We start from the raw sequence: 17,525 nt of genomic DNA, 5'->3' as shown, positions 1-17,525 counted from the left end.
AGGACTCTGCTGGCACTGGGCTGTCATGTAGGAATGGGAGACGAGAAAGCCGAAGAGAATCTGAAAAGGAACAAGCTCCCCAAAACGTGAGCTGCAAGGCATTTGTTTATTGTGATGCCCTTCTAGCATTGGTTCTCTTCTATGATGTACTGTTAATGGCCCTGTAAAGGCTCTCTAGGACACATTCTGATCACAAAGCATTGTTTGTTAGTTACATGCAGAGCAGTGGATACAAGCCAGCGCCTCTGGATCTCACCTATGTCAAGCTAACGCCTAATCAGAACACTCTGGTGGAGAGACTGGCAGAAAATGGACACAATGTGTGGGCAAGAGACCGGGTTCGCCAGGGTTGGACATACAGTATCGTTCAGGTACAGCCATTCTTTTTATAGAGACGTCCCTATAAGTATTTGTAGATAATATGCTGGTTACATATTGTACAAAGTTAATTTGCACAAATCTTTATTGCCCTTGTTACATGTTTGATCTTGTTTTTTTGTACAGGATATAATGAACAAGCGTAATCCCCGCCTGGTTCCTTACAACCTATTGGATGAAAAGACTAAAAAGACCAACAGAGACACAGTTTCTGCAGCTGTTCGCACTCTCATCGGATATGGCTACAACATAGAGCCACCTGATCAGGAGAGCAGTACGTTTGCCCTGCTGTCTAAAATGTATCTGTCCTAGTATCATTATCATTACTACATGCTCTTCTAAGTGTTTGTTCCTTTGTTTGTGTTAATGCAGGCGGGCATGGACCAGAGTCTGGCGATAAGGTCAGAGTGTTCAGAGCAGAGAAGTCTTATGCTGTCACTCAGGGGAAGTGGTACTTTGAGTTTGAGGCGGTGACAGTCGGGGAGATGCGAGTGGGCTGGGCCAGGCCTAATGTTCGTGCAGACACTGAACTCGGTGCAGATGAGTTTGCGTATGTCTTCAATGGCTTCAAGGTGGGAACAAGACCTACAGTAGTTACATCATTGTAAAACATTCAAAAGCCCCTGTTGTACTAAACGTACATGTTTCAAATTCAGGCCCAACGTTGGCATGTGGGAAACGAGCCATTTGGTCGTCAGTGGCTATCTGGTGATGTGGTGGGCTGTATGATCGACCTCACAGAGATGAACATCATGTTCACACTCAACGGAGAAATGTTGATCAGTGACTCAGGCTCCGAGATGGCCTTTAAGGATATAGAGATAGGAGAGGGTGAGTAACACAGAACAGATCATCTCAGGTAGCGACTATGGATATTAGCCCCTGTGTATTTCTGATGCTAACGATCATTTATGTTTCAATCATCCCTAGGCTTCATACCTGTGTGCAGTCTGGGCCTGTCCCAGGTCGGCCGGATCAACTTGGGTCAGAACGTCAGCAGTCTTCGTTTTTTTACGATCTGTGGGCTGCAGGAGGGATTCGAACCCTTTGCTATCAACATGAAAAGAGACATTACTATGTGGTTCAGCAAAAGCCTTCCCCAGTACATCAATGCACCTACTGATCACCCTCACATAGAGGTACTGTGCCTTACTTCTTGTAATGTTTGAATACATGAATTGTTTGTTATCATTATGAACAAGCCTATCACAGCCTACCTCCCTTTCATTTATGCTCTAGGTGTCGCGTGTTGATGGGACTGTGGAATCTGCCCCTTGTATCAAAGTGACCCACAAGACACACGGGTCTCAGAACGCAAACACAGATCTGCTTTTCTTCAGACTCAGCATGCCAGTTGATTTTCATGAGACTTTTAAAGTCCCAGCGGGAACCACACTTCTTACACGTGCACTTACCATACCTGAGGACGATGTGTTAGAGGTGGACCCAGACTCTGACTTTGAAATACTCAAGAAGTCAGCTTCTCGCAAAGAGCAGGAAGAGGAGAAGAAAGAATCGTCCGTGCCGAAAGAGACCCCTGCCATCAAAAATGGAGAAAATGAGAAGGATTCCTCAACGGAGAAAAGCAAGAAGAAAGGGTTTGTACAAATCAATGTAGAGTGACTTGAGAAGGGTACATGTATGGGGGAGAAGGCTGGTGTACTTAGTTTATTTTGTACACATAGCGAGTGATTGCTGCTGTTATTTACAGATTCCTATTCAAGGCTAAGAAGGCTGCATTGATCAATCCTCCACCTATTGTTCCTGCAATGCCTCGCTTAATGGAAGATGTGGTGCCAGATGACAGGGATGACGTCGACATCATCCTCAACACCACTACAGTATGTCAAGAGCTTACATTTAAATGATTATCATATTCACAAATATAACATCCATTCACGTTCTGCTCGTTCTGCTTGTACTGTCATCTATAGGTAGAATAATCAACAAAAGAAATAAACAATGTTGCCTTCATTGCAGTATTTTGTCTAATAAACTTCTGGCTGTACTGTTATTACGCCATCTTGACCTGAAACTGTACTTGTGTGTATTTCCCACCCACCTCTTTCTTCCCTTTACTAGTACTATTATTCTGTGCGAGTGTTTGCGGGGCAGGAGCCCAGTGGAGTGTGGGTGGGCTGGATCACGCCAGACTATCACCAGTACGACCAACATTTTGACATCAGCCATGTGAGAAATGTGACGGTCACTGTGGGCGACGATAAAGGAAACATTCATGACAGGTATGAAACCTTTTTCTAGTCAGTGTTTTTATTTGTATTTAAAGGTCCCATGTCATGCTTTTCCAGTTATTACCCACCCCCTTGTGTGTTATGTAGCTTGTTCTGCATGTAGTCACAAACCCTCAAAGTACACCCTGTAGCGAGTAAAACTCTAACACAGAAAAGAGCTGTCTGTGCTGCCCCAGAACGCCTCATTGGAGATTTTTCATTTTCCATTTTTTTCTTCCTGGGTATGGTGACGTAACCATACCCAAATGGAACAATCCGCGGAGCCGTTACGTTACGTACGCGGAACGGTTACGTTGAGTCCGCGGAGTGGTCCATCTTTCCTCAGCTGCAGCTCCGCGGATTTCTCAGCCTGAGACAGCGGGACGCGGCGAGGCCAGGCTGTGTGTGTGTGTGTGTGTGTGTGTGTGTGTGTGTGTGTGTGTGTGTGTGTGTGTGTGTGTGTGTGTGTGTGTGTGTGTGTGTGTGTGTGTGTGTGTGTGTGTGTGTGTGTGTGTGTGTGTGTGTGTGTGTGTGTGTGTGTGTGTGTGTGTGTGTGTGTGTGTGCGTGCTCGGGCTGGTTTCGGGCTGGGTTTCGCTGTGTCTCGCTGTCTCGCCGACCAAGCAGCAACTAGGAAACCACATCAGTAAGCCAGCTCACACTGTCCGCTCCTCGCAGCAGCGAGCCTCGCAACGTCCCGCCAACACAGCACCCAGACCCCACGCAGCATTCTCATCTGCTTCTCATTACTGGTGTCATTTTCTGGTTGCTAACAAACGCCATTGTAACACATAATCACTGATGTTCCGCTGTAACGGTGGTGGACTCGAGGGGGGGGGGGGGGGGTGCAGGAGCTCCAACAAGCCGTTTAGAACAGAGTGAATACACATATTATACAGAGATGCTGTATGAGAAACCAATGTGAGTTGCGTAATGTAAATCTATTCTAGTATACCTCAACAATGGAATTATGATCAGTAGAAATGGCCATGTCATGGAATCTTTAAAGGTGGCCAGAATTTCAGTTTAAAACAGAAAAACTCAACTAACTTTACCAAAAAAATAGTTTTTTACCAGATGGCTAACGCACTGCGTGTAGATTATAAGAAAGCATTGTCTCCGAATTTCTGCAGTTTGCTCGAATATTGCACCCTCCCTTCAGTCTTGATAACTTTAATATCATTTGTTTGGACCAAGAAGTAGAGGGGAAATGATGCGCTTTTGGAGTGTGTGAGCAGGGAATACACTATGCACCTTTTTAAAATGACAAAATGCATGATTGTATTTTGTGTCTTCCTCAGTATAAAACGCAGTAACTGCTACATGGTGTGGGGAGGGGAGTTCAGCAGCTCCCAGCAAACCCGAGTCAGTCAAGAGGATTTTATGATTGGCTGTCTGGTTGATTTGGACACAGGACTCATGACTTTCACTGCCAATGGAAAAGAGATCAACACTTTTTACCAGGTCAGAAAAGCTTCAACAAAGTATTAAAACAGAGCCTTTATAAAGTCTTAACTTCATAATGTAATGCAACCATGTTATGTTCCTTTCTTGCAGGTGGAGCCACACACAAAACTGTTCCCGGCTGTCTTTGTTCTTCCTTCCAGTCAGAATATGATTCAGTTCGAACTAGGCAAGCTCAAGGTCAGTCACAAGGACTCACTCCACTCAGCCAGCGCCAATCTGCAAGATCAAGGCTACAGTTACATCCGTTATGTATCTGTCTTCTTCTCTAATACATCATTTGTCTCCCTTTTCTTATCTTGCTAGAACATCATGCCGATCTCAGCCGCCATGTTCCGTAGTGAACGCAAGAACCCCGTCCCCCAGTGCCCTCCTCGATTGGACGTCCAGATGTTGACCCCCGTCATCTGGAGCCGCATGCCCAACAACTTCCTGGCTCCAGAGACAGGGCGTCTTAGTGAGAGACTGGGCTGGGTGGTGCAGTGTCAGGAGCCCCTCACCATGATGGCCCTACACATCCCAGAGGAGAACAGGTCAGAATTGTGTCCCTCTTTAAAAAAAATCTTTGGGTTAACCTTTTTTTGACTAATTGACCCAGCTAAAATATATATTTTTTCAAAGGGAGCCCTTGCCAAGACAGCAGCAATAGAGCAGAACACATTTATCAAACATACAGTAACCACATGTTAAACTATGACTATGCATTTATTGTAAGGAGTGGTAAAAGCTAATGTCAGCAAAATGAACCTCTTAAATTCCTCTAGGTGTATCGATATCCTGGAGCTTTCTGAACGTATGGACCTGCTGAAGTTCCACTATCACACTCTGAAGCTGTACGGCTTGGTGTGTGCTTTGGGAAACAACCGTGTGGCTCACGCTCTGTGCAGCCACGTGGACGAGTCCCAGCTCTTCTACGCCATCGAGAACACCTACCTGCCCGGACCGATGAGGAGCGGCTTCTACGACCTGCTCATCAGCATGCACCTGGAGTCTGCCAAGAGGAACCGGCTGGGAACCAACAAGGAGTTCATCGTTCCCATGACAGACCAAACACGCAGTATCACACTGTACTCGGACAAGTCTGACGCTTTACCTGGGGTCGGACTCACGACATGTCTGCGCCCAAAACTGCATTTTTCTTCTGTCGGGTTTGTTGGAACGGATCAAAACATATACACACTGAGCCCAAGCATCCCCTTACAGGTGAGTTTCAACACATTCAGCACTTAAAGGGGCCCTTTTGGGGGTTTTCCCTTTCCTGTAGTGTGTAATATAGGTTTATGACAATGTAAGGTCTACAAAGGCTAAAATCTTAGAGTTCGGTCCAGAGGGAGTTTCTCTCCCACACAGCCTGAAAAGCCTCCATTGGATTCCTTTGTTTATTTCCATAACATACATGTAGTGACATATAACACTTGTGCTTCTACTGTATTGACTATCGCTCCAACACATTGTACGTGATTGGCTAAGGGGCGGGACATCACAGCAGAGCCAAACATGTCACAGGAGTGGCCCAAAATACAAATATGACCTGAAAATGAGCACAATAGGGCTCCTAAAGACACTGTTGATGCAGTACTTGCATTTGTATCTACAGTACTGCATTTTTTTCATAATGTAATCTTTTTGTAACCTCTGTCTCCTGCAATGTTGTCCGACTGAAAAAATGGCCTCCCTTACTGGTTCCCTTGATAATTGCTTAACGATTGTGGATGATATCAAGCATTCTTTGATGTAAACCTGGCCAGCAGTATTGACAAGTTTGCTTATATTTCCAGATGCTAAAGACCAAAGCCTTACAAATGCTGACTGAGGCCGTGCAAGATGGAGGTCAAGCCATGAGAGATCCTGTGGGCGGTAGTGTTGAGTTTCATTTTGTTCCAATCCTGAAGCTCATCAGTACCCTCCTCATCATGGGTGTGTTTGACGATGAAGATGTCACACACATCCTGAAGATGCTTGAGCCCGTAGTGTTCAGCGGTAAGAAAGCAGAGGAGCCTGCTGAGGAGATTGACAAATCGAAGGAAGAAAAGGAACAAAAAGCACCCCCAGAAGTAGGAGCGGTAAAGAAAGAGGAGCATGAAGCCATGGGTGAAGAGGAAGAAGAAGAAGAAGAAGAGGAATATGAAGATGATGGCTTGGGTGAAGAGGAGGAAGAAATGGAGGAAGAATTAGAGAAAGCTGTCGTGCCACACGGAGAAATGCAAGTGGAGACTGCGCCAGTAAATGGTGAGAAAGGCGCTGAGGAAACAGAGAAAGAAATCAAAGAGGAGAACAAAGAAGAACAGCTGGAGCAGGGACTCTTTCAGATGAAGCTACCAGAGTCTGTCAAGTTGCAGGTAGGACTTTTTAAAAGATACAAAAACTTGGTTCCTCCCAGATACTGTGTAACTGATTCACCTTTTTTATATTATTACATTACATTTAGCTGACGCTTTTATCCAAAGCCACTCACAATAAGTGCATTCGACCAGGAAGATACAAACTTGAAGAAACCAGAATCATATAAGTACATCAGGTTTCATAGAGCCAAAACATTTCAAGTGCTGCTCAACTGGCTTTAGATAAGCCAGCCCTTTATTAGTATATAAGTGCTTTGTTAGTAATTCTATCGCTCGAAGTGGAGTCTAAAGAGATGAGTTTTCAGTCTGCGCCGGAAGATGTGTAAGCTTTCTGCTGTCCTGATTTCAATGGGGAGCTCATTCCACCATTTTGGAGCCAGGATAGCAAACCCACGTGTTCATTTATTTCCTTCAGATGTGTACTCTGCTGCAGTATTTCTGTGACTGCGAGCTACGTCACAGAGTGGAGGCCATCACTGCGTTCTCAGACCAGTTTGTCAGCCAGATACAGTCCAACCAGAGGCACCGCTACAACGAGCTGATGCTGGCCTTCACCATGAGCGCGGCCGAGACCGCCCGCAAGACCCGGGAGTTCCGCTCCCCGCCACAGGAGCAGGTAAACACACACACACACACGCACACACACACACACACGCACACACACACACACACACACACACACACACACACACACACACTTCATTTCATTTTATTAGGATTTGTTCAGTTAAGGAAAATCTCCATCCTTATAACACAGTTAGTAAATTAACTTGGAATCTACCTTTGCTTTCTGACTTACCGTACATTCTCTGGTCTTTGATGTATTTTATTTCATTATGTTAGAAAACCTGGCAAATGCGGATGAAATTATGTCAAACTGATAACTTTTCAGTGCAGCTGGTTTAAAAATGTCCTCGCTGGAAGAGAACTTACCTGAGAAATTCTCCAAAGAGCAAATCTTTTGAGAAAAGTATCATAACAATGGAATTGTTTTTTTGCTGTGTGTCTAGGTCAATATGCTCATGAACTTTAAGAACTGTTCTGAGGGCGATCAGTGCCCCGTTCCTGATGAAGTCCGCGATGCTCTGCTGATTTTCCACAATTTCCTGCTGGCTCACTGTGGTCAGTGTTTATCCATACAGTATAATCAAGTCTACCAACATCTGCATCTTAGGTAAACACTGCAGATGGAGCGTTGGAATGGAAGTTACACTATCTGATTTAAAACTTACCCTCGCAGGTGTTCATATTGAAGAACAAGAAGAGGAGGAAGAGGTGGATAATTCGGTCCGTGGCCGACTGGTCCGTTTGTTGGCAAAGGTGAAAAAAGTCCGTGAGAAGAAGGTGGAGGTGGAGCCTGAGCCGCAGGAAGATAAAAAACCAAGTGAGTCTCTCTTCTTCTACATGTCACATACATCTGGAATAAGACTGCATCGTGTCACGGTTTCTCTGGAGATATTAGAAATATTCCTTTTGTAAAGTGACACTTTCTTTCTAAAGCACTTTGAATTGCCTTGTGTTGAAAGGTGCTATATAAATAAACGTGCCTTGCCTTGCCTTACGTTTCCACAGTCACTTTTAATATGGTGTCTTCAGTATGATTGCTTAACTCTATGTTCTTTGTATCCCAGGCACATTGCAGGAGCTGATTTCTCATACAATGATCCATTGGGCCCAGGAGTCTTTCATCCAGAACCCAGAGCTCGTGCGCATGATGTTTAGCCTTCTCCACAGACAGTATGATGGGCTGGGTGAGCTCATGCGTGCCCTTCCCAAAGCCTACACCATCAACGGCGTGTCAATTCACGACACCATGGACCTGCTAGAGTGCTTGGGCCAGATCCGCTCACTGCTTATTGTCCAGATGGGTCCTGAAGAGGAGAGGCTAATGATTCAAAGCATCGGGTCATTATAACATTTTAATTATTTCTGAATATCTTGCCTTAAAGTGAATTCCTAGATAACTACATGTGACAGAAACTGAACTTAATGTTTGTCCTCCTTAGAAACATCATGAGTAACAAAGTTTTCTATCAACACCCCAACTTGATGCGAGCTCTGGGCATGCATGAGACTGTCATGGAGGTCATGGTTAATGTCCTTGGCGGCGGGGACTCCAAGGTATGTTTTTTCATCTGCTTAACTTCGTTTTAAATATCCTCAATACACAGAAACCCTTTGCTTAGTATTCCCACAAAGTGATACAATGAGATGGATAGATGTTACGCTACTCAACCTTACATGTATAACATTCTTCCTCCAACAGGAGATCAGATTCCCTCGAGTGGTGACGAACTGCTGCCGCTTTCTCTGCTACTTCTGTCGCATCAGTCGTCAAAATCAGCGCTCTATGTTCGACCACCTCAGCTACCTTCTACAGAACAGTGGCATCGGCCTTGGTGATTGTCTTTATCGGCTTTATTATTGATGCTCTTGAAGTGTGAGCTGTCATTAAGCTGGACATTTTCTGCTGTTCTTTAGGAATGCGAGGCTCCACCCCCTTGGACGTGGCTGCAGCCTCTTGTATCGACAACAACGAGCTAGCATTGGCTCTCCAGGAGCAAGACCTAGAAATGGTAAAAACCGTCAACACGTACCAAACAAGCATTGTTCAAACTTCGTCAATGCTTAAATACACTGTTATATTTCCAGGTGGTGAAATATTTAGCAGGATGTGGACTTCAGAGCTGTCCAATGCTGCTGTCTAAAGGCTACCCTGACATTGGCTGGAACCCTTGTGGTGGAGAGAAATACCTCGACTTTCTTCGTTTTGCTGTTTTTGTCAACGGTCGGATATTTTTTTAAATGGCTAAATGATGCAATATTCCAATTTCTATTGCCCTGATTTCAAATAAATACATATTTTTTTCACCCTTTATAACAGTTAGTATGTTGTTCTTCCCTCTACAGGAGAGAGCGTAGAAGAGAATGCCAACGTGGTGGTACGTCTCCTCATTCGGAGGCCTGAGTGCTTCGGTCCAGCTCTGAGAGGCGAGGGTGGTAATGGTCTGCTGGCTGCGATTGAGGAAGCCATCAAAATATCTGAGGACCCTGCAAGGGATGGCCCTAGTGTTAAGAAGGATAGACGCTTTCCCATGTAAGAGTTATTAGCTTTGGCTTAACGGCCTTCTGATCGTATTTAACGAGGTGCCAAAGTGTGCATTACCCCCCCCCCCCGGCGTTTGATAAAGAGCCACAATGTTTTTTTTTTCTGGTAGGTTTGGAGGAGAGGAGCAGCAAGAGGAGAACAAGGTGCACCTAGGAAATGCCATCATGTCCTTCTACTCTGCTCTTATTGATCTGCTGGGACGCTGTGCTCCAGAGATGCATGTAAGTAAGAGAACACTGGGGTTTTCAAAAAGGTTGAAGAAAGGAAGGAAGATGCAGGAGTAGGGCAACTAGATGAAAATGTTTATTTGTGTCTCTGCAGTTGATCCAGGCTGGTAAGGGTGAGGCTCTGAGGATCAGGGCCATTCTGAGGTCTCTGGTCCCTATTGAGGATCTGGTGGGAGTCATCAGCCTTTCTGTTCAGATTCCTTCATTTGGAAAAGGTAAACACTTGGGAAAACATTTATACATTTCAATTGTTACATTTGAACATTTGATCTCTTCTATCCGACTTTTCACATTCACAATTATTTATCTTAAATGTTTTTTTCTGTCGTGCTTAGACAACAGCATCATTGAACCAAAGATGTCAGCCAGCTTCGTGCCGGATCACAAGGCTCCCATGGTTCTGTTCCTGGACAGAGTGTACGGTATTGACAACCAGGATTTCCTGCTCCATGTGCTGGAGGTGGGCTTTCTGCCTGACATGAGGGCTGCTGCCTCTCTGGACACGGTGAGCATCACAACATTTACAAATATACGTACAGTATATGGGCTTTCGGAAGAAGAATCATTCAATCAATTCATATTACTGTCTGACTTAATTCGCCAATTTCTGTCCATCAGGCTGCTTTCTGCACCACAGAGATGGCCCTGGCTTTGAACCGCTACCTGTGTTCTGCTGTGTTGCCACTCATCACTAAGTGTGCACCGCTCTTCGCTGGCAGTGACCACAGAGCCATAATGATCGACTCCATGTTGCACACGATCTACCGGCTGTCTCGTGGACGAGCCTTCACAAAGGCGCAAAGAGACATCATTGAAGAGTGCCTCATGGCTCTGTGCAAGTGAGTTCAACCTCCTGGCAAATGTTGTTTTGTAATCAAACATATCCAAGGTTATATTGAATGTGTTTTTCTTTTCGTCAGACATCTACGTCCATCCATGCTTCAGCACCTGCTGAGACGGCTGGTGTTTGATGTGCCCATTCTCAATGAGTACGCCAAAATGCCACTGAAGGTATGAGCACTTTAAAACCTGTTAAAACGATAAAAACACGACTCTTCTTGTATTAATGTTTACTTTCCCTTTTTGTTTACATCATGCAGCTTTTGACCAACCACTATGAGCGTTGTTGGAAGTATTATTGCCTCCCTAATGGTTGGGCCAACTTTGGACTGGCATCAGAAGAGGAGCTGCATCTGACCCGCAAACTGTTCTGGGGCATCTTTGAATCGCTAGCACACAAGGTGAAGCAACAGCTATATGAGTGTTTCTTTTTCAGTTGATCAGAATCAGAATACCTTTCTTAGTCCCACGGAGGGGAAATGTGTGTAGTTACAGCAGGAAAAAGAGCCACTGACAGCTTAATGTTACATATGTTAAATATGTGACATGCATTTAAAAAAAAGTACTAAGTTATGATATAATAAAAAAAATATAATAAAAAGTTAAATAATTAAAAAAAATACACATCCTGTAAAAGTTCTTAAGATTTAGCAGCCATGTATATATTACAGTTATTAACGGCATCTATATATATTGCACATCTAGCACATATTGCACATAGATGGTTGGTATTTAAAAGCAGCAAGTTACACAAAATACAAAATACACACCTTGTAACAATTCTAAGGATTTAGCAGCCAGATATATATTACACAGTTATCAACGGTATTTATATATTGCACATATTGCACATAGTTTGTTGGTATTTAGCAGCAAGGGGTGATATAGTTTGTGTTGTGGTGTGTGTGGGGGGGTCAACTTATTATGGTATGAGCATATTTAAATTCATTCATTTACATTTTGATTTCAGAAATTTGATGCTGAGATTTTCAAGATTTCAATGCCGTGCATTTGCGCCATTGCTGGAGCCATTCCTCCCGACTATGTGGACGCCAGCTACTCCTCCAAAACGGAGAAAAAGGCATCAGTCGATGCAGAGGGAAACTTTGATCCTAAACCAGTAGAGACCACAAAGTGAGAGGGTTTTTATAACTCCTAAGACATCGACATCTCAAATAATAATGATATCTCTCATAATGCTGAAAGCTAAATTCACTGATTCTCTCTCCAATCACAGCACCATCATCCCTGAAAGGCTGGATCCCTTTATCAACAAATATGCTGAATATACACATGATAGATGGGCCTTTGAGAAGGTAGAACAACTTCCTATTATTATTCTTCAGCTATTTCAGGATCAACACTTGTGTTTAGTTTCAACAGATAAGAATGCATTATATTTGTAAGCTGTAACACAATGTTAAACTTGTTTCTATGTTTTAGATCCAGAATAACTGGTCATACGGTGAGGTGCTGGAGGAAAATGCAAAAACTCATCCCATGCTCAGACCCTACAAAACCTTCTCAGAAAAGGTAGGTTTACAGTCGCGTTAACTCATATAAAGCGTCCCTGGTCATGATCACACTGACTCTTTCTTCTGGCAGGACAAAGAGATCTACCGTTGGCCAATCAAAGAGTCGGTCAAAGCCATGCTTGCGTGGGAGTGGAACCTAGATAAAGCCAGAGAGGACGAAGAGTCTGAAAAGAAGAAGACAGTATCTCGAAAAATCTCCCAGACAGCTCAGGTATGAAGCAGTTGTATACATGTACTTACAAACCTAATATGTCAGCCATTGTTGTTTATTGTACAGTATGTAATGATAGGTATTTTTGTTGTAGGCAACCTATGACCCAAGCCAGGGCTACAGTCCACAGCCCATTGATGTCACACACATGGCTCTTTCAAGAGACCTACAGGTAAATATTGAACCTTCTGTGCTGTTATCTTAGTTTCTGATCCTTATTCATAGTTTATATTTGTTCACAGTCTATGGCAGAGCAACTGGCAGAAAACTACCACAACACCTGGGGGCGTAAGAAAAAGTTGGAAATACAGTCCAAAGGTAAGATATATTTTTCTGGAGAAGGGGACCGAGACGTATAGAAACTGAGAGATTTGGCTTTCTGGATGAGTTTAGATTGTGCCTCTGTTTGTTGTAGGCGGTGGGACACATCCTCTGCTGGTGCCCTATGACACTCTCACGGCCAAGGAAAAGGCACGAGACAGAGAGAAGGCGTATGAAATGCTCAAGTTCCTGCAGCTCAATGGTTATGCTTGCACAAGGTAATAATGCAGAAGAACAATTATCAGGGTATGTCTGTATTATTGTGTTTATTCTAATTGTTTAACTCTGATTACATATTTTCTTTTTAATATGTTAATCGTGTGGCCACAGCGGATAATACCCAGAGTACCTGGCCCTTTAAATTACATACATTTAATTAGAGTATTAATACAGATGACAGTGAAAGCAGTCAAAAGTGGATGATACAAAGCAGAAAGACTGGATGCATGAAGCTGTGCACATTTGAAGCTGTTTCAAATTATACAATTGCCAAAGTATATTTTCTATAAAGTGCTTTATTTACTATATTTTAAAAAACACTTACAGAACAACAAATCATTAAAAAATATTCAAAGTTTTCGGTATATCCTTCTGTTTATGATCCTACATTTTTGACTGTATGTGGGAAATCTTTCATTAAATTCAAGCACAAAGCGTTAAACTGTGTTTCACTTCAGGGGCCTGAAAGATATGGAGTCTGACATCTCATCCATCGAGAAGAGATTCGCTTACGGTTTCCTGCAGAAGCTGCTGAAATGGATGGAAATTGCCCAGGAGTTCATCGCCCATCTTGGTACTGTGGAGCATGAACGGAGAGCATATCCTGTCACATCTGACAGTATCCCAATAGTTAGACGAATAATATTGTATCGTATTTTGCAAATGTGTTTCACAGAGGCTGTGGTAAGCAGTGGACGAGTGGAAAAGTCTCCTCATGAGCAGGAAATCAAATTCTTTGCCAAGGTGAGTGTATTGTGAAAAGCTCGTGTTTCCACAGTTTTTAAGGAGTAACTTGTCTCTGTACTAAGTGTGAAAACTCCCTATTTTCAGATCTTGATGCCTCTAATCAACCAATATTTCAAAAACCACTGCCTCTACTTCTTGTCGACACCTGCTAAAGTTCTGGGTAGTGGTGGACATTCTTCCAACAAGGAGAAGGAGATGATTGCGAGGTGATCTCTCTTTGATATATGAATATAATGCAGATGTCACCTAAACATGATTTGTCCTTTTTTCATTTCATATAACTTTCCCTCTTTCATCAAAAATCTCTTTTTTCTTGTATTTCCCTTTCCTTCCTTTTCTTCCCTTCCCTTTATAGTATCTTCTGTAAAATGTCCGCTCTGGTGAGGCACAGAGTTTCTCTCTTTGGTAAGATGTTTGTCTCTCAACATCAATCCTTCTGAATCTTTTCAATCTTTTCTGTGTTTCTCATGTGTGGCTGTAATGTATTTTTCCATCACTCAGATGAAAGCAAGTGGCGTGACAGTATGTGATGATCTGAATGTTTTGTTAACGAGCATAACTGTATTTGCAGGAACGGACGCTTCGGCTATTGTTAACTGTCTTCACATTCTGGCTCGGTCATTGGATGCAAGGTTTAGTATTTTTGTATTTCCTCACAAGATACATAAAGCCATTAGGATAAAAGTGTTTTTGTTTTTCATTATAATCTTTGTTATTTGCCTTATTAGGACAGTAATGAAGTCAGGGCCGGAGATTGTGAAAGCGGGGCTGCGGTCATTCTTTGAGAGCGCTGCAGATGACATAGAGAAGATGGTAGAGAATCTCAAACTGGGCAAAGTGTCCAAAGGCAATCAGGTAATAGACAAGCAACATGTTTCAAAATGGTCCTACCCCCAACTTCTGCAAATTAGTTTCTAATCATTATACCTTAACTATCCTAAGACCATGTTCATACATTCTCTTTTATAGCAAGTGAAAGGTGTGTCCCAGAACATCAACTACACAACCATCGCCCTGCTGCCGGTGCTCACCTCCCTGTTCGATCACGTCGCTCAGCACCAGTTTGGAGATGATGTCATGCGTGAGTGCTTTCACATGAGCACATTTCTGCTCTGTTTATTTATTTATGTATCCTTGCTTTACATGTCTCTGTTTCTATCACACAGTGGATGATCTTCAGATGTCATGCTATCGAATCATGTGTAGCATCTACTCTCTTGGGACTGTCAAGAATCCACATGTTGAGAGGTAATTCCATATCTTCATACATTGAAATCTGTAACGTTATTTAGAAGGAATCCTCAGGAGAATTTCGTTGAACACTCGTGTTTGCATTTACAGGCAGAGGCCAGCTCTAGGGGAGTGTTTGGCTCACCTTGCAGCAGCGATGCCAGTGGCCTACCTAGAGCCCAATCTAAATGAATTCAATGCTTTCTCTGTTTACACCACAAAGACACCGAGGGAGAGAGCCAGTGAGTGCTTTGCCCTTCCCTCAGCAGCATTTACTGACAACGTCTTGTTTCTGAATTGAATTAATGTATCTTCCTGTTTCTGAATTGAATTAATGTATCTTCCTGTTTCTGAGTTGAATTAATGTATCTTCCTGTTTCTGAATTGAATTAATGTATCTTCCTGTTTCTGAATTGAATTAATGTATCTTCCTGTTTCTGAATTGAATGAATGTATCTTCCTGTTTCTGAATTGAATTAATGTATCTTCCTGTTTCTGAGTTGAATTAATGTATCTTCCTGTTTCTGAATTGAATGAATGTATCTTCCTGTTTCTGAATTGAATTAATGTATCTTCCTGTTTGTGAATACCAAAGTCTTGGGCCTTCCCAATGAGGTCCATGAGCTATGTCCAGACATTCCTGAGCTGGACGCTCTACTCAAGGAGATCGGGGACTTGGCAGAGTCAGGGGCCCGGTACACGGAGATGCCTCATGTGATTGAAATCACTCTGCCCATGCTGTGTAACTACCTGCCTCGCTGGTGGGAGAGAGGTCTGGAGAACTTCCCTGATATGGAGTGCCAGATCTGCACAGATGTCACATCCGAACATCTCAATCAGCTGCTTGGCAGTATCATGAAAATTGTAGTCAACAACTTGGGTATTGATGAAGCCTCTTGGATGAAGAGGTTGGCTGGTGAGTTTCTTTGTATCCTCTATTAGGTAGAAACACTGTATACCTCACAGTGTACGCCTGAGTGACTTTTGGGGCAAGTTAGATAACGCCATTTTCTTTCTCTTTTAGTGTTTTCACAGCCCATTGTCAGCAGAGCAAAGCCAGAAATGCTCAAGTCCCACTTCATCCCTACAATGGAGAAGCTGAAAAAACGCACTTCAAAGGTGGTGGCTGAGGAAGACCATTTGCGGATGGAGGGGAAATCAGAGGGAGATGAGGAAGACGGCACTATACGTGATGAGTTTGCTGTCCTCTGCAGAGACTTGTATGCGCTCTACCCTCTGCTTATTCGCTACGTGGACAACAACAGGTACATTACAATCAGCAACATATCACACACTTTGAACTGTGAATCCTGCCTGCTAGTGACAGAAATAAAACACAATGCAAATATCCGTTCAATCATTGTTCATAAGCCACACTTGTTGCGCCTCTGGGGAGCCTTAAAGTTATTTGTTCTGCAGGGCAAGATGGCTGACATGCCCAGACCCAGATGCAGAGGAGCTCTTCCGAATGGTTGGAGAGGTCTTTATTTTCTGGTCCAAATCTCATGTGAGTACAGTATGTCCCCTTGCCTTTCAATTCAGCCATATGCTGCTACTTGCATCCTTTACTGTATTATTTCCATTTCTCTCTCCATTGTAGAACTTCAAACGAGAGGAACAGAACTTCGTGGTGATGAATGAGATCAATAACATGTCATTCCTCACCGCTGACAGCAAGAGCAAAATGAGCATGGTGAGTTAAAGAAAGGCAGAACCAGCGCTGCTGTGAAGCTGGTATAGTGTCAGATCTTAAATCAGGTATATTGCCTTACAACTGTAGTTTTTTTTGTTTTTTTTACCCTTGTTATCATAATTTTAAGATTTAGTTACAACCATTTTCAGCCAGGTGTAATGGCCATTAATTAAACTATTATAACCCGTAGTATGGCTGTAAAAAATAATATTATATCACAGACTATAATCAAAGAAATACATCTTAAAAAGAAAGGCACAGACATCTTAACCAGGTGGTTAATAACCCTGCTGTTTTTTTTTGTTTATATTCTTTAATATCCTTTTTATTGAACTTGGTTAACAAAGCAAAGCCTCCTACAACTTACGGAGTTTGATTTTAAGTCGCATTTTTTCGAACAATAGCAGTTGTGTTAACAATATTCTCTCTTTGGTTGTCCTTTGTCCTCTTCTTTTGGGTTGCGGCTGGGTTTCCAGGGCGGGGACTCAGAGGTTAGACTTTGTTCCTGCACGACCGCTGTGCTGACCGCATGGCACCTCACTTTGGGGGAGCTTTTCATCAACCTCTCCAGCACACTGGCACATCTGATCCACATATAGCGCATCCACAAACACAAAAAGTACACTGTCACTCAGACACACACAAAGATATCCACATTCCCTACAGGGAAACAGGATCTGGGACAACTAATTCAAATGCTTTTTCTGTACACGCAGCGGTATCTGCTTAGTCATGAATACCTTGCAGTCTATTCAGAGTGTAACAGTTGAGAATTTGTCATTGCTATAAATACAAAGGTATACATATTAATAGAATATGAAAATCCTTGCTAGAAGTCTCTTCAAAGGAGCAACAGATGGAGTTTGGATCCACTTACACTGTCATTAGTTTTGTTATACCCCAGTGTACCAACACACAGTCCTAGAATGGATCACTCCATGTCACACACAACTGATTTATCTCTGCTTGATATATCATAT

General features: G+C 43.0%; 1 protein-coding gene across 1 annotated transcript in view; it reads left to right on the top strand.

Annotated features, from left to right (window-relative positions):
- Positions 1-17,525, top strand: part of LOC307017754 (ryanodine receptor 1-like) — a 54,987-nt gene that overhangs the window by 10,859 nt on the left and 26,603 nt on the right. The window contains 50 exon segments of the mRNA XM_079647522.1: positions 3-86; positions 212-371; positions 505-652; positions 751-950; positions 1,035-1,209; positions 1,309-1,517; positions 1,618-1,976; positions 2,090-2,219; positions 2,461-2,621; positions 3,909-4,071; positions 4,165-4,251; positions 4,378-4,604; positions 4,836-5,274; positions 5,850-6,410; positions 6,829-7,029; positions 7,424-7,535; positions 7,654-7,797; positions 8,045-8,318; positions 8,420-8,534; positions 8,680-8,812; positions 8,895-8,989; positions 9,066-9,201; positions 9,324-9,510; positions 9,632-9,743; positions 9,844-9,964; positions 10,085-10,254; positions 10,368-10,588; positions 10,670-10,760; positions 10,850-10,990; positions 11,560-11,723; positions 11,827-11,905; positions 12,033-12,122; positions 12,195-12,335; positions 12,430-12,507; positions 12,578-12,653; positions 12,751-12,874; positions 13,334-13,449; positions 13,552-13,619; positions 13,707-13,828; positions 13,978-14,027; positions 14,194-14,254; positions 14,351-14,477; positions 14,592-14,703; positions 14,789-14,870; positions 14,964-15,094; positions 15,448-15,768; positions 15,877-16,117; positions 16,272-16,359; positions 16,453-16,545; positions 17,022-17,036. Of these exon segments, the coding sequence (XP_079503648.1) occupies positions 3-86; positions 212-371; positions 505-652; positions 751-950; positions 1,035-1,209; positions 1,309-1,517; positions 1,618-1,976; positions 2,090-2,219; positions 2,461-2,621; positions 3,909-4,071; positions 4,165-4,251; positions 4,378-4,604; positions 4,836-5,274; positions 5,850-6,410; positions 6,829-7,029; positions 7,424-7,535; positions 7,654-7,797; positions 8,045-8,318; positions 8,420-8,534; positions 8,680-8,812; positions 8,895-8,989; positions 9,066-9,201; positions 9,324-9,510; positions 9,632-9,743; positions 9,844-9,964; positions 10,085-10,254; positions 10,368-10,588; positions 10,670-10,760; positions 10,850-10,990; positions 11,560-11,723; positions 11,827-11,905; positions 12,033-12,122; positions 12,195-12,335; positions 12,430-12,507; positions 12,578-12,653; positions 12,751-12,874; positions 13,334-13,449; positions 13,552-13,619; positions 13,707-13,828; positions 13,978-14,027; positions 14,194-14,254; positions 14,351-14,477; positions 14,592-14,703; positions 14,789-14,870; positions 14,964-15,094; positions 15,448-15,768; positions 15,877-16,117; positions 16,272-16,359; positions 16,453-16,545; positions 17,022-17,036 (7,735 nt within the window).

The sequence above is a fragment of the Notothenia rossii genome, assembly GCF_949606895.1.
Source record: "Notothenia rossii genome assembly, chromosome: 9".
NCBI classification, from domain to species: Eukaryota; Metazoa; Chordata; class Actinopteri; order Perciformes; family Nototheniidae; genus Notothenia; species Notothenia rossii.
The sequence above is the reverse complement of the archived record's forward strand: the minus strand, read 5'-3'. Positions and strand labels throughout refer to the sequence as shown.